Source organism: Cryptotermes secundus, unplaced genomic scaffold (assembly GCF_002891405.2).
Source record: "Cryptotermes secundus unplaced genomic scaffold, Csec_1.0 scaffold560, whole genome shotgun sequence".
NCBI lineage: Eukaryota > Metazoa > Arthropoda > Insecta > Blattodea > Kalotermitidae > Cryptotermes > Cryptotermes secundus.
In genome coordinates this window covers 958965-976557 of record NW_019729218.1, presented here as the reverse complement: position 1 = coordinate 976557, position 17593 = coordinate 958965, and the positions used below count along the sequence as shown (strand labels likewise).

Below are 17593 nucleotides of genomic sequence, written 5' to 3'. Positions count from 1 at the left end.
TACAGATAGAGGCCTTGCGACGAGCTGATCACCCGTCCAAGGAGTCCTGCCGTATGTCTAAGATCTAGTAAACCGAAGTGAAACGGAGAGTTTCATGGAGGTAGGCCTAGGCCCAAATGAGGGCTGTAGCGGAAATGAAAAAAAATATATATTTATTTATTTATTTATCACTCAGCAATGTTTCTTCTGAGCACGCATGGGTATTACAGAGTTTTTTAGCTTTTATCAATAAATGCCTGAACATAGACGTTAGCATGAAATTTAAAACTTTTCTCTGGCCAATTTACATGGTAAGCAAATTTGCAGCTTCTGCCTTTAAAATCTTTGCTATAGTTCAAGAAAAGACACGCTATCAGCTTATCGGTGTGTCACTTCATGCGTTTGATATCATTAAAACTTTTGAAATAATAGAGAGAGTACATTAAACATGGTGTGTGTATCATGCCTACAGTGCCCAATACATATGTTCACTTTGACCTTCCTGTTTCAGATAATAATGAGTCGTGGCAGGAGTTCGTATCATTTGGGTGACAGGGTCATTAAAATCGCGTAATTTATCCTGAATTCAATTTAATACAATTCTACATCCCTTCCTTCCTAACCTCCTTTACTTTAAAAATAGTTTAGACGAACATTGTTCGCCATCCTCCCATAAAAGGAATCGATTCAAGATGAAGAAGAAACAAAAGATAATAGAGAAGCAACGAGGGAGACTGCACCGGAAGAAACGAACCATATCGCCCCTCCGAGCAAACAATCTCCGTGGCCTGTAGTCCGCAAGCTAACTTTATCGACCGGGCGACCGCCGTTTCTCGGCGAAGTTGGTACCAACTTTTGCGGATATATGATGTCGCGTGATCGGCGCAAATGATCCCCACGGCCGTTAGTCTCAGTTTTCTAGACCGGATCCCTATTTCCCTGAAATAACGATTATCTTCAAGAGGCTGAGTGGACCCCGTTACAGACCCACTACACCTCAGAAAATCAGGTACCGCAGAGAATCGAACTCGGCACCTCTGGATCTGTAGCCAGTAACTCTGGCCACTAGACCACAGAGGCGGCCTTATCACCCTTAACCCACAGAATATTATTGAGCGCGTGTGAAAAACGTATGTACTCCACTGGACGTGCACTTTTCCACCTTTATGAAGTAAATGACACCAGGATATGCAACCTGTCAGCTCTGACAAGACACCCTGCCCAGTAAAAATGAGTGACGCAACGCCTTCTTTCATTGCAGAAGACTGTACTTATGTCTGTCGGTTCGGGTTCATGATATAAATTGACAAGACACGAGGGTGTTGGGCGGAGAGGGTGCGGCCGGGGGTGTCCTCACCACAAGCGATGTAGATGAACGGAGTGACAAGCCACGGCGGCAGTGGTCACAGTTTGCAATTGCAACATAATGGATGCCCTTCGACATGCTCCATATGACGTCACACAGAGATTGATTCACTGCCAGATGGTGGCAATGTAATATAACACAGCATGGTTGCAAAATTGCGCCTACTTGTGTCGAAAAGTACAGCCTGTTACGAATAGAATGTATTGATGAGCTGGGAGCAGGGTTTAAAGATCAAGGACCCTGATTTCGTTAACAGTGTATTAATTAATCGTCTCCCTTACGTTATTGTGACTGTTTAGGGCCGGAGTAGAAACTTGCAGTTTTATGGAACCCGAATTGTCATGACAGTGAAGAAAGCAGTCTTCTGGGATTTGGCACAGTGCATATGTGGTGTTAACCGAGTTTCGGAGGAACGTAACGCCTCCATCTTCAGGGTAGAAGGAAAAATATAAGAAATCCGCAAGCGAAGAGACCGTGAGAACCGGTAAAAGCAGACTAACCTGAAGATGGAGGTGATACGTTCCTCCGAAACGTCGGTTAACACCACATCACGGTGCCAAATCCCAGAAGACTTCTTTCTTCATAGTCACCGCCGTGAAAGCCTCAAATCTTACATGTCATGACAGTGTTTGCAAAATCCTGCCAGTGAAACGTATCCTGTGTGAGCCGAATCCATTGCACATTTCCACGCAAAACTTCTCACAGTTTTATTAATTATTAAATTATTATTCCATCAGAGAATCTGCACGTAATCACGTGATGTAAATTCTGTGTCAATTTCTTATTTCCGCATGTTACAAACCAAGCTTGTAAAGGTAAAAAAGGTGAAGTTGTCCCAAATTTCCACAATCCCCGCTAAGCCTTTTCCAGCCTGCTGTGTCTTCATCGCCGTTCTCTGGCAACAGCTTATAAGAGCAGAGCTTCTTTAACTTCCCGCCTTCAGGTCCTGTCTTCACAACCTCCCTTGCAGAACTCAACTCTCAACCGACAACTGACGACTAATTGGTTGCCCTAGTTCTTTTCTTTTTATCTCCTCGGCGCGGACCGCGTAGATAAAACTTCTTTCTCCCCGTTGTACATGTAACCGTTGCGCGAGAAATTGTTTACCAAGCCGTTGTGCAGAAGGGTCTGGCATAACTACCAATCTCATGATCGTTGCATAGCAACAGTTATACGTACACGCTACAATACTGAACAAACAGAACTCATTTAAACTACACAATAAGATATACGTATATTACGCCTTTTTTGTGTTTGTTGAATAGCCTACGAAGTAAATAGTATAGCAGATTTGGAATTTGCAGTGTGACCAACGCTATGTAAAAGTAAAGTAAGCCGCTGTTTTAACCTCAACGAAAGATCCACCGCTACCCTTTAGGTAGGGAGCAGACTGGGGACAAAACCAGTCTGAACGCTGTGGAGTACAACAGTGTACCAGCTCTCTGGTCTCCTCTCCAATGGGTACAGGGAGAGAGGGGGTCTGTCTCACTAGAGTAAAGCGGCCAAGGCGTGAAGCTGACCACTCACATTCGTCCAGTGCCGAGGTCAAGAAAAGTGAGGCTATACCTGCACCCTCCCATACGCCTTCATGGTGTGGTGCTTAATTAATTAAGCAAAGAGACACCTTCGCCCTTATTTTACCTTGCTCTCATAAACAAAGCAATGACCGTTCTGGTTCCATAAAAGGCGGAAGTCCCTTGACGAAACGAGTGACTGTTAGATTTTCAAGGAGTTTGTTTGGCGAGCTCCTAAATATACAAGTATGAACAAAACGAGGAGCACGAACATGAAATCCTGCATGTCTTTTGTATCATGCTATGACGGATACACAGTAAAACTTGGTTATAGCAACATCGGTTTCTGCGACACCTTGTCTATTGCGTCAAATATTCAATGGTACGAACTAATTCCTCATAAAGCAACTGTTTTTATACCTTGCTTAGAACGACATGCACAAATGCATCAACCTCGTATGTAACGTCATTTTCATTCCTGAATTTCTCTGATATGGACACTGAACGTAATTTAGAAAGTGTGTATTGGGCAAGTAACAGGAAACAGATGAAGATAACTGATTACTGTACTCGTATCTAGGTACAGTAAGGCACAACAATTGATGTAATCTACTGTAATTTGGTGAGTAGGCCTACCTTTAATATACAGTATTAGTGCGGTGTGTATTGTCAGTGAAAAGCGCTGTAATATGTCTTTGATATTACATATTTGGGCAATTCCACGTTAATGTTACGTTAGTCTGTACTTAACTACGTATTTCACTAAAAAAAATGCAACATTTTAACTCGGTTTTTGGTAGATTTTTACGTGACTAACATAAGGCTACTGTGGAAGTGCCCATTTCGGTTACAACGACATTCGTTTATAACGACACTATTTTTAGGTCCCTTTGATGACGTTATAACCAAGTTCTACTGTACTCCTAGAAGTGGAGGTATGGCTTCCACGCATTTTAGTCTACGTTGTAGTAATCAGATACAGATGAATGGTCAACTACACGTTCCGGCCCCTTTATCCCAGGGTTAGGTAGGAAGAATAGAGTGCTCTGAGGGAGTGTAGGGAGGATATCATGACTAGCCTATTCCGACTGAGTCACGCGGTTGCGTAGTTGGTTCAGGCACAGTGCTACAAGCCGGAAGATGGTGGGTTAGAGTCCCGATGAAGTGGATTTTTCAATTTATCTACTCCTTCCCGCAGCATTATTGCCCTGGGGTCGACCCAGCCTCTAACAAAATTGAGTAAGACTGACAAACCTACCGCCATCTTGGAGCCGACTGTCTAGAGAAAATGTGGGAGCCTCCACTTCTCACATCTCTGTGGGCCTCCACGGCCTCTTACACGGGTATCTTTACTTCTTTTAGTCTCTTCCGACCATAAAGCGTATATATGACTGTATGTATGTAAATCTGTCTACTGTGGACTTGAATCAAGCAGAAGTCTTTATTATTGAAGAACAATTTGGCACACGGACAGTCGAATGGACACAATGAAAACGAATTACATCTAATATCATAAAATCGCGAAAATTTCAACAAAGAAATGAAAAGTATAGAGTAGGAATTTAACGTATTACAATGTGAAGTAGACCCTGTTTATATAATTTTGTTCTCTGATGGACTTCCTGATATTTCTCTGAGGAGGAACCCTCTAGTCACGAATGGGAAGGAATTAAGCACGAAAATAAATATATGCAACAAACGTTAATGTACTGTCGGAAGGGAAATAAAGAGAAGAGAAAAATACACTTAAAAATATGTATTATTCAGTAAGAGCTTAGTATGAGTACAAATATGGTAATAATTTTTGGCTCCTGCCTAAGTGCTTTGTGTACCGTGCAACAATCTGTTATTCCTATCTGTGAGGTCAAGAAATTATTATGGTTCTTAGGGCACGTTATAAGGATCAGTCATATATATATATACCTGTATCTGAGCAAGAAATAACCAACATTTGTTGAAGAGTAATATTTGTGTTTTCTAAAAACGAAACCGACATTTTTTCAATGTTAATTTTGTACCCTTATTACTTTAGAATGCTGATGGAACCACAACTTTGCTCTGTACATACAACTATAATTCAATACTGAACAAGGTTCTCACAGTGGAATATTATGATATGACGCCTGAAACCCGGAATAGCGTAGCCAGAGTAGAAGTTCGTTGCTAAGGAATGGCTTGGTAAACAGATTTCCGCGGCAATGAATACAGAAGCAATAGTCGAGGTATTATTGAGCCATAACGATAGAAGTAGGATTTTCAATTGGATCTGCCCCCGAGCAGCAGTATTCGAACACGCCTCCACACGGGCATCATGATGAAACGATGATGCTCGTGTGGAGGCGGGTTCAAGTACCTCCACCGTGACCCTGCGAGTTATAGGAGGCGACGAAAAGGGAAGTCTCAAATTTGAGATTGTAATATATGGTCTTGAGTACCAAGGAACTCGGACCCGAGAAGAACTGCTCTGGTAAGAACCTGCAGCATATACAAAAGATAGACCCGTCCTCTCGTCAGAGAGGGAGCCCACAAAAAAAACAAGGCCGTAACTGTCAAACAGTAACAAAAATCTTGTCGTAAGCCCCAGATGTGTGCTTTATGCTATGACAGACTTGCCGACTTACCGTCCGTCATAACATGAGACTCAGACTCAGTTGAAATGATAATTGTGGGAGTAGGAGATCATTGAGAGGAGATGACAAGAAAGAAATTAGGCTCTTAAAGAAAAAAGGACATTCATGTGTACTGCAGTTACAGTGACACTGGTATAATTACTGTATTTAAATCCGTTGCCATGATAGACTAGTGTAGACTGAGAACCGTAGTGTGGGTGCCACGGTGAATTGGAAAGTGTGTAGATCAGCGACAGCTCTGTATTACCTGTAGTTACGAGTTAAGTGTATAAGTGCAATAAGTCCAATCAGCCAATACAAAACTCATCCAACAGTCGCACCCCTAAAACTCGTGACGGTATTAAAATTGTGGCCTTCTTGGATGGGACGCTTGTAATCTTCTGCCCTGCAGACGTAGTCATTAAGTTACTCCAAATATTGGTAGCTATTTACGCGGTAGCATGGTTTGTTGAGGGGCTATGATACAAGATGGAAGGATGCGGGTTCCGGTCCCGATGACGTGGATTTTTTTAATTGACCTAATCCTTCCAGCCGCACTATGGCCTGAAGTCGGCTCAGCCTCTAACAGAAGTGAGTACCAGGAATCTTTCTGGGGGGTAAAGGGCGGCCGGCACGTAAGGCTGACTTCACCGCCGTCTGTGAGCCGATTGTTTAGAAAATGTGGGAACCTCAACGTCTCACAGCCCTGTGGGCCTTCACAGCCTGTTACAGGGATAGCTTTATCTCTTATCTACCGGACTATATGTTGTCATATCCGAGAGAGAGCGCAGTCTGAAAATAGTTGGATTCTGAGGGACAGAATGGAATTTTTATGAAATTTTTAATGAAATTTCTCGATCGTTAGTAATACTGGGGTTTTATCTTTAAAAAAGGCTATGTTTTTAAAATATCGTCCACAACGATGTTAAAAAATAATCTTAAATTTTATCAGTATTGTGCAACTTATCGAAGTCATTCTGAATTAAACTTCATACATAACCCAGGGGAATCCTCCCCCCCCCCACACACACACAAATGGTATATATGGACATCTGAACGAATGAAAAGCTGGAGTCATGAGGCATCCACGAACAATAGTTCGTCTAATTTTGTCAGTTCGTCGATACAAAATGGGGGGGAATGAATAGGTGAAAGTTGGAAGGTCAACCAGGGCTGAGGGTCAAAATATAATCTCTCGCACTACGTCACAAAAGTCAGGCTATTATTCAATAGTCACTGAAGCATAACCTCCAAAGAGCTAACTGCCACATGGTCGTGTACAATAAGCGAGCAAGCTACTTACTAAGCCCATTCTAATCACCTTGTACATCACACAAAGCTCCCGCGAGACAAACGACCCTGATTAGCCAATTGATCCTGTCTGGTCCCTGCTACAATGCTGTAAGCCTCGTCTCTCTGTCTCTCTCTGCCAAATGATGACTACATGTCTATCTCTCTCTCTCTCTCTTTCATGCCTCTCCACTTTTCGATCGTAAGTTATGGTCTTTATACTGATGGGTCGAACAGGGACTAGTAACTTGAATGCAACGAGTTATTTTCAACTTTGCAGAATGCAAAACGGCGTCAATCGAAATGCAATTTTCTGCTATGCGGCTGTCTCTCGGATATCTATTCCGACGTTTAAAACCACACGACTCATTGCTGTAAGACGATTTGTGAGTTTTGGTGGCAATTGCATGAGAAATTTGGACGATATGTATAAAGTGAGGCAAGATTGGAATATTCAATTATTCCTTAATTTTTCATATAGGGAAGTAATTGCGATCAAGTTTGTTAAGACTTCGAAATATCATGTGTTTCTAAATTATTGTCGGTGTTTGCGTGGCCTGTATTGTTGAAACCGGAAACAAAAATAAACCTGCTTACGTAAATTGTTTAGCATTGTGCAGCATATTTTCTATATGTAATAAAACTTTTTGAGTTATATTTTCATATTCCGATAGCAGTTTTTCCTTTTATTTCCGGTTTGAAAATTACAGGCCACGGAAATCCCGACGATAATTTAGAATCATACTGTATTTCTGGGTGAATTCAAGATGGTGAGCGCCTCACAATAAACTTCTATAACATGACGCCGTGAATTTGGTAGTGTAACTTCTAACGCGTCAATTTTTTATGGATTTTTAGCAAGTTCTGCTTCTAGTCATTGGTATGACCATAGAAAATTTTAATGTATAAATACTGGGTCTTCTCTTGAAAATGGTGACACGAAATGTACTTGGAACATTGTCCATTCCTGAGGTGTATTAAACCATACGTCCCACTACGACCCACATCTATTAGCGTATTCTGGTAAAGTTGTCTCATGAATTTTAATAATTAATAAGACGAGTCAATTTTGGGGGCATTTAGTTCATAAGAAGTTGTCAGCATTAGGTCAAGGACCTTAATTATCTGCATCTTCCGAGAAGACTGAGTGTTTACTTGTCTGCATTATCGTGTTTTTCCTCCAGTGCTTACTTTTAATTAGTCTTTGATTTTATGTTGTGATTGTCCATAATGTAATTACCTTGTATCTACACTGTGCTGTGTCTGTAATTGGCCTTGTGGCTGTTGACTCGGCACATAAATAATGAAGAACTGAATTATTATAATAATAATAATTATTATTATTACCCTTAGGCTATTCAGTTAGCACATAAATAAATAGGAGTAATTGCTATCATATTATAATACATATTTAGTCCCTTCTTTTTATACATAATGGGCAAGCATTATAGTTCTGTAATTCATTTAGAATCAAGCAGACGTACTCTTATCTATATATATTAAAATTGTTATTAATGATAAAAGTTAAAAAAATTTGCTAGGTATGTGTCATATATTAAAAATCATTATGTTGGTATTTATTTCGAAAAATATTCTATTTTTAAATTCGCTGTTTGGTTGTTGAGACGTAAATAAATTATATCCATATTCGAGATAATTAATGTCCAAATATGACACTTTATTTACTTACTTACTTACTTACTCATGGAGCTGAGCCCTTCTGGAGGAGCCGCCAATTCTGCAGCTACTCAAGAATTCTCCAGCATTCTATGGAACCCGAAGGTTCATTACTGTGTTCACAAGAGCCCTCCACTGGTCCATATCCTGAGCCAGATCAATCCAATCCATATCATCCCATCCTATCTCTCTAAGATACATTCTACTGTTGTCCACCCACCTACTCCTTGGTCTTCCCAGTGGTCTCTTTCCTTCTGGCTTTCTCACCAATATCCTATACGCATTCCTCGCCTCCCCTATTCGTGCTACATGACCTGCCCACCTCATCCTCCATGACTTTATCATTCTAATTATACTTGGAGAAGAGTACAAGTTATGAAGCATGACACTTTACTATTATTATTATTATTATTATTATTATTATTATTATCCTGCTTTTCAGTGATGGAATCTTATAGAAACGTTCATTTGTGATACCCCTACAGTCCTGTTCTTCGCCTTGTATGTTAAAATAGAATTTCCGAAACGTCGACAATACAATTCATTTTTACACGGTGATATGACGTAGAAAAGAAAGCTTAACATCAGCATCGAAACATGTGAAGCCTTAACTCACATGCCTCGCAGTTTTCTACTCATTATATTTATTTATATTTATTTATTTATTTTAGGATATTTACAATCTGCTCATAATGTACTAATACAGAGTAATAAGCAAATGTTAGAGCGTTGCGTGGCTTGTAGGGAGTACCATCCACTGATGGGTTATCCTCCGTTACCTAGAATAGGTCTTCTGGCCATTGACGTTTGAGTCTTCTGTTCACTAAAGGTTGGAAGGCGAGTTCTTTTATCAGTCGGTTTTCATTGTCCACAGTGCGGTTTCTGTACTTGATGGCTTGTTTGTTTATGGCCTCATTTATATAGGAAACTCCAACATCTTCGTGGAGAGTTTGATTTCATACGAACCATGGAGCGTTAGATATGTAACGTAGTCTTTCATTATATCTGAGTCGCAAAACAATTGTATGCCAGTAGATCATTGTTAAAAAAGTCTCTGTTGGCAGGGCATATATTTCTTGAATTTCTACACACATGCATAGGCCTATACAAAAAATGCATACCTTCATCTGCCACAAATATCCATATGCAGAATGGAAACCAGTTTTAAAAGAAAATGACTGTACGTTTTAGCATACAGAAATATACAATTGAGTAGCATCCCCATCAAAAGGTTATATAATTGGTAGGAAGTGGAATATTATAATCTCAACTCAACATTTTGACATGTGAAAGGTATATAACATGGTTTTTCAATCAAATACCCAACCGAGCTTCCGCAAATGTGTATTCCACACACACACACACATTGATTAAGCTGCTGACACCGAACAGGAAATTTGAATTTGCGAGCTAGCTCTATAAAGTTTTCACAAGACTGACACACGGGACGTCAGACGCGCCGCTTCATTCACTTATGGATAGTGCTGAAAATTTCTTCACAAGGAGAGAGAGAGGCTTTTATATTGTGACGGCTTTGCTCACAGCGTTTCTAGGCAACGGCTCGGTAAACACGGTCAACGTGCAACAATGGAACATGTGTCTCAGTAGACGGATGTTATTGCTCGTTGCATGGCAACAGTCAGGGCAACAATAAGTCACTGGCTAGGAATCACATGACTTGTTTCTGTGTAGTTCGTGCGGAAAAGAGAAGTCTCAAATCTGAGACAGTAAAATATGGTCGCGAGTCCAAGGCACTCGGACCCGAGGAAGATTGCCCTGGCGAGGACCAGCTGCATGTACAAAAGACAGACCCGTCCTCTCGTGAGGGAGGACATCCCACAAAAACAAGACTGTAACTATTAAACAATAATAAATATCTCGTTATGAGCCCCAGATGGGGCTCGACACCAAGACTTACTGACTAGCTGACCGTCAGTCACAATGTGACTTTGATTTTGACTTTCGCTTAGATTAGAGTAGGGCAGAGTGCAGTGCAGTGCAGTGTAGCTATGAGTTAGTTGAAAGGTTGCGGCTGTGAAGAAAAGACTTTATATGTAATATCTTGAGTGTTTAATACAGTGAGAACATTATAGTTTCTGTGTTGAGATCCGTTGCCAGGTGATGACGAGTGAAGACGGAGAATTCTAGTGCGTGTGTAACGGTGAACTGAAAAGTGTGTAAGTCAGCGATAGCGCTGTATTAGCTATAATTAAGAGAGAATAACCGAAGTGCTAATAAATCCAATAATCGTGACTACAACCCGTTACTTTCGTCACGCGTACCCCAATACACGTGAGAATATGCTCAGTTCTCTAAAATGCAAATATGTCAAGAGATTACGTATAATTCTCCGTTATTATTATTATTATTATTATTATTATTATTATTATTATAGGGAGAGACAGTAAATAGGTCACAAATGGACGTAAAATATCTTCAGTGATTGTAATAGGTTTTCTATGTATATCACTAGGTACCAGCATAGCCCAGCATCTTTAGTGTCCAGGTAGCAGAAGCGCATGCTCAAATTCAGAGGCTGAGTTTTAGTAGTCAAAATGGCGACCGTACTTGAGAACTCTATTACTGAAGAGCAGCATTCTGCTGCGCTTTTCTCTGAGTAAAGGGACTCAATTCAAATCATATTCATAAAGAAATATTACCTTTTTACGGTGAGAAGCATTTGCAGCCTAAAGCGGTTCACGATTTGGTAGCAAACGTTTTGCTGGTGACAAAGAGGTTCAAACGGAGGTGCGGAAGTGGCTGAGACAACAGTCAAAAGGTTTCTATGCGGCCGGTTTCGACGCACTGATAAAGCAATGGGTCAAATATATCTGTTGGTGGAGGATATGTCCGAGATATAAATATTATATTTTTTCCCCCAGATTCGAATATCTCATGTTTTACGTTTTATATCGATTTATGACCATTTTGCTGGTTCTCCCTCCTATGTAAAGCACTTGTATGCGTAAGTACAAGGTTGATATTGGGTATTTCTTTACGCTGGTACAATATGTACCGAAGCCATTATGACAGGAGATGGATAGGTTGCAGAGTAAAGTGTCTGGAACCTGAAGCCGACCTCCATTTAGTGCTCAAATAAACAAAGTTTGAAGTTTTATCTTCTCTCCTCCCGTAAACAAACATGGAGTTATGCTTGCTAACATAGAAATACTTATACTCATACGTTTATCGTTAAGTGAAAAGCTGCAATTAATCATGCAATATGTCAGACATAATTAAAGTAAGATTAAAGTTTGTAGCGATGGTATATTAATAGAGACATTGACTTCTTGAACATTATCCACGCCAAGATTTTATTAACATACTTTCCTTATTTTGAGAAAATAAAAGTGTGCTTATGCGATCACTACCTTGTCTGTGTGTGTGTCCACCCATCACCTTTTAAAAGGCTGAATCAGTATTTATGAAAGTTGGTATGTATATCATGGAACCTAAGCCCATATCAACGGCATACTCCTACCAGTCTAAGTTTATGTATGTGTAATCCCCTAACGTTGCTATGAAACGGCTCCAGAAGAATGTTACCGCGGCAACGAGTACACATGAAATAAAAGGAAAAAAATTTGGACTCGCCTTCTTCTATATGATCCATGTCTTATCAAGAAAAAGTAGGCGATTAGTTCTTCCCAGGACTTCTTGTTCGTTTGAAAAACTGTACAGTGAATAATGTTCAAAAAGTCAGTAATTATTGTTCAGAAATACATTTTCTTTCTTAATTCTTTCTCGGTGTCTGTCAGCCTACCAACTTCCTAACTTACTCTTTAGGGCGCGCCATAGCTCAAGCGGTTAGTTGCTGGCTTTCCACCGCGGCGGCCCGGGTTCGATCACGGGCCTGGTCAAGTGGGATTTGTGGTGGACATAGTGGTGCTGGGGCAGGTTTTCTCCGAGTACTTCGGTTTCCCCTGCCAATCTTCATTCCACCAATTCCTCCACAATCACCCCTCACCTATCATCTGGGGCTGGTAAAATAGGCCAGAAATGGCCGCAGTACAAGGGACTTAGTCCCACCCCACTAACAATAAAAGAACCTTACTCTTTTGTGCATTCGATAGTTACGCAATTCATCAAAGGGATTTTCCAACTGTTCACTACCGTGTTCATAAAAGTAACTAATCGCACTCTATACTAAGCCAGTTGAATGCAGTTCATAACTTCGCCACCTACGTATAGTTTCCTAAGATATTTTCACGTTTGAGGGGTTTGCGGGACGAATATAACAGCTCCCATCAACTGACGAATCCCTTCTTTAATTGCCTTCCTTATAACCACTTTGCACGGACCGAATTGAAAACACCGTTTCCAAAAGTCCTATTGTTGTCATGGCGGTTGCCCAGTGATAAACTGGATATCTTTTCCGTGAGAACATGTTTACAGAGCCGTTGCTTAGAAACGGGTGTTTGTGTATCCACCTATTGTATAGCAACTGCTGTACTCGTCCGTTTCGAGGTCTCTGCCCAGCAAAGGGTCTAAACACCACAATATACGAAAGGTCTGACACATTTTGATCTTTAATAATTCGGGAAATACCTATGACAGAAATAAACCATTAGCAATGATGGAAAGATCAACTCAAAAAGTTTCTTTTCCTCTTTACAGGTCACGAACGTGTTCAGCTGTCAGTGCAGTGTTCATTGTTGAGAAAATGGCGACTCCGCAAGAAAGAGCGCCAATAGTTGTGTGGTTTTGTGAAATGAAATCGGTGACACAAACGCAGAGGAACTTCAGAACACATCACCAGAAAGATCCTCCTTCTAGAAACAGTATCATAGACTGCAAAAAGAAATTTTTGGAAACAGGAAGTGTTGTCAGTAAGAAAAGTTCCGGACTTCCCAGCACAAGCAATGATGACGTTGAGCGTGTCCGAGAAGCATTTGCACCAGTCACAGGAAATCTTTGAGAACAGAGGCAAGAGAATTGAATATGCCAGTTTCAACAGTACACAAGGTTCTACGGAAGAAATTACGGCTGTATGCTTATAAGATGCAACTTGTGCAAGCTATTGAACCACATGATAAGCCTAAGAGAACGGAATAAGTGAAAAGACGAATGTGATTGCGTGTAATTATACAGCTGTGTTCGTATACCTGAGGATGACCTCTTGAGGTCGAAACATGTAGTGTAATAATAATAAAAATATGTTGTGTGTCGGTAAAATTGACTCTAAGAGAACGGTTTTTGCAACAGATATGTTACGAAGAACAGAGGATGATGAAAGATTTCTTACAAACGTATTGTTCTCTGATGAAGCTTGTTTCCACATTTCTGGAAGAGTCAATCGCCATAACGTACCCATTTGGGGATCAGAGAACCCTCTTGAATACCGTGAAATGGCAAGAAACTCCCCAAAAGTGAATGTGTGGTGTGTACTTATGCATGATCGAGTCATTGGGCCTTTCTTTTTCGCGGAAAATGCAGTCACGTGAGTCATTTATCTAGATATGTTGCAGAATTTCGTATTCCCGCAAATTGAAGCGCTTCAGTCCGAAATCATTTTCCAACAAGACGGTGCAACACCTCATTGGAGCACCATAGCTCGTGATGCTTTGGACAAACATTTTCCAGAAAAATGGATTGAATGAGGTGGTCCAATTTCTTGGCCCCCAAGATCACCTGACATAACCCAACTGGACGTTTTCCTCTGGGGATATGTCAAAGACATTGCTTATAAGACGCAGGTGAGAGACATCTATCAATTAAAAACCAGAGTAAGAGACGCACTAACCACTGTGGATGTCGGTATGCTTGCCCGAACCTGGCAAGAAATCGAATATCGTCTTGATATTTTACGTGCAACAAATGGAACACATGTACAACTTTATTAACAATAGACACAAAATTTTTAATTTCTCGATCCAACAATGTAACCAGTTTATTTCTTCGTTATTTTCCGAATTATTAAAGATCAAAATGTGTCAGACCTTTTGTAGACACCCTGTATATTGACATAATACTGAAGTTAATTGTGTAGATTGTCAATATTGAAACCTCTATCAAGCATGAAACTGAACTTGCAGGATCCTTGCAACTAAAAGAACAATCGCTCCCTTAATATTTTCGCATCTTCCTCTAGCATCATGGTAAATTATTCTATAAAATATGGATATTACAATTCATTGTTACAGAGTTGGTACACTGCATTATTTCTCTTTGCACTTCACACTGCACAGTGTCACAACAAGAACTACCCAAAGAGAGAACTTAGTTTCGTCTCTAGTCTTAGTCCTTTTGTATGTCGTCTATTCTTAAAGTAATTCAAGTACTTGGAATTTCCCCATATCATATCGTTACACACTCCCAGTAATTTCAAATGTTTTCAGCTCTCAGACAGCCAGTTCCCCTCTGATCCCACTTCGCCCCCCTCTGCATATTTCCCCCTTCACAGAAGTCCTCCACGACATCATAAGCGGAGTAACCGCACAACAAACGAACTAAGGGATCTCTTCCTACCATAAATATAGTCTGTCCCGAAAAAGTATGTACTCTAAACTAAATTAACTTCATGGAGTTGAGACCCTCTTGAGAGGCCACGAATTCTGCAGCTACTCAAGAACTTCCCAGCATTTTATGGAACCCGAAGGCTCATTACCGCGTTCACGAAAGCCCTCCAATGGTCCCTATCCTGAGCCAGATCTATTCAGTCCATATCAGCCCTTTCCATCTTTCTAAGATCAATTTTAATATTGTCCACCCACCTACGCCTTGGTCTTCCTAGTGGTCTCTTTCTTTCTGGCTTCCCATCAATATCCTATATGATTCCGCTTCTCCATCATTCGTGCTACATATCCTGCAGAAGAGATTTTTCTCTACAACATACTGACCAGAACGGGTTTGGGGGTGTACCAAGCCTCTTACCAATTGGTACCCGGGGCTCTGTCCCGGATTAAAGCTGCCAGAACGTGAAGCTGACCAATCACCTCCATTGCGTTCCGAGGTCAAGAATGGTGGCGCTATACCTCCACTCCCCCACAAATGTTCATGGCATGGTGCTTAATTAATTAAGTACGGGGACAACTTCACGACTCTATCAAGGAATATGCTACCGTCATGGCAGAGTAATAGTCGATATCATTCAAAAGTCTTTTACTTATAGTCCGTCTGAATGTTTTATTACAAAATTTGGGACCGTGACTGAACTCAGAGAAATTGTTTCGTGTTTAGTAGATCCTAGGTTCGACTCCGTCAAAAGTGACTAAAGACTTTAGCTCGCTTCCTGCAGTAAAATTCAAGAACGGAACCTCAAATATAATTTCCCATTTACCTTCCCCATCCCTTCAAATTTAATATTCTCAGATTTCCTTTCAATTCTACTCCAAAAAAACCTATGAAATTGAATCGAGGAAGTGAGAATAATTGGAAATCTTAGTAAGTCTGCTAATATATTCCTGAAATTGGTCGAATAGGTGCCTCCCCACCTTTCTACCTAAGGACTGAAAGATATTTATTTTCGGAAAATTTATGTTCTGTTCAGAACAAGACATGACTGACAAAACCCAGAATCAGACATTATCAAGTGCCTCGTCGAGAGAAAATTTTACAATTGTCTTAATTATCGTAATTTGAAAAGAGAGCATTAACGAAACGAGACAAATTACATGGACATGCTCTATCTATTGGAGCATGGAAGAAGCAGAAATGGTTGTTTCTACGGCACAAATTACTTGCCTTTTCATATTGGGTGTCTTTCTCTATCCATAACATCAAGCGAGACTTAAGTTATTAAAGTACAAACCACGCATACATATATATATATATATATACACTACGCTGGCAGAGCAAAATAACCCGCCTTCAGGAGACCTACAGAACGAAATAAAAACGGGAATTAGGTTTCACAATAGAAGGCATGTCTAGATAAACAAACATGTCGTTTTCTTTTGTTATTACAACTGTAAAAAAATCATGAGGCACTTTAAAGTGGGTAGGAAAAGTTTCTTGCAACTGAGTACTTAATTGTTCTTCCAAGGGTTTAAAATTAAGAAAGAGCTTCGTAAAACAAATGAGAATGTAAACAATGATGTTAACCAGTAAAAATTTGACAGGAGGAAATGAGATAAAACAAACAATGAACATTGTGTTACATACAGCTAAGTAATATCTTTTCTTCTGTAGAACTTGAATTATCTTCTGAGAATAGAGGTTCTTAAACACAAACAAACTAAACAGACTAAATGCTGTATTCTTCATTAACCCTTAAACACACATATAATTCGCGATTAATTTAGTAGTTAAGACTTTATGTACAAAAATATCCGTATCCTGAAAGTGGTCTTTGTTTAGGATTATAAATGGATTGCATAAGAAACATCCATATGGAAATGAGGCGTGTACACACAATTTGATTTGGAAAGAGCCCACTTGGAAGACCTAAGTGTAGACATGAGAAAATATTTAAAAGTGCGTTATAAATATAATATTTTAGGATGCGGACTGGTTTAAACTGGTCCAGGATATGAACTAGTGATGGATTCCTATTAAAAAAAAACAATCAACTTTTGGGTTCAATGAAAATCAGGCAATTTCTTGGTCAGCTGAGCAATTATCAGTTTTTCAAAGAGCTGCATAAGGTCAGAGGTCTAAATTGTTGATATCTGGTTTCCAGTCAATTATTTCAATTAATTTCATTGACGTTTCATTTTAAATTAACCAGTATTGAAATAAAATGTGCATCAAAATGCCAAGTTGCTGCTTAACCAGAAGCAGGAGATCTTCACGTGGGTATACCTGCAGCATGATAGAGACTTGTATATTATTGGGCCATACCTCATGCTCCCATGCATCTTAATGACATGACACAGGAATAACCTGCCAAGTTAAATCATATATTCGTGATAAAGTAAATACAGACGTAAATCAACCCTGTGCTCAACGAATTTAGTACTGGTCCATGAAGACGTAAGGTGGAGTATATGCTTACATCCACGCATTCTTGGCCTCGGCATCAGTTTCAGGTGAGTGGTCAGCTAAGTGCTTTAGCCGTTTTAACCCCGAAGGGAGAACCCTCGTTAACCATTGGACAGGTGGCTTGGTGTGCCACAGAACCGTTATGGACGACGTGGATATGAGAAAAATCTTGCCTCTACCGGGACACAAACTCCTACACCTTGGCCGTTCAGCCCGTAACCAGTCAGTATTCCTAC

At 40.2% G+C, this 17593-nt stretch overlaps 1 protein-coding gene across 3 annotated transcripts in view; it reads left to right on the top strand.

The window, feature by feature from the left end:
• The window catches only part of LOC111865522, a 254438-nt gene extending 240119 nt beyond the window's left edge, over positions 1 to 14319 (top strand). For all 3 annotated transcript variants that reach the window (XR_002842984.2, XR_004513137.1, XM_033751854.1), the window contains one exon: positions 13053 to 14319. Coding sequence is in view for 1 of the 3 variants with exons in the window: in XM_033751854.1 (XP_033607745.1) it covers positions 13053 to 13353 (301 nt within the window). In the remaining 2 variants the exon portion in view is untranslated. The remainder of the gene's footprint in view (positions 1 to 13052) is intronic.
• Positions 14320 to 17593: the final 3274 nt, after the last annotated feature.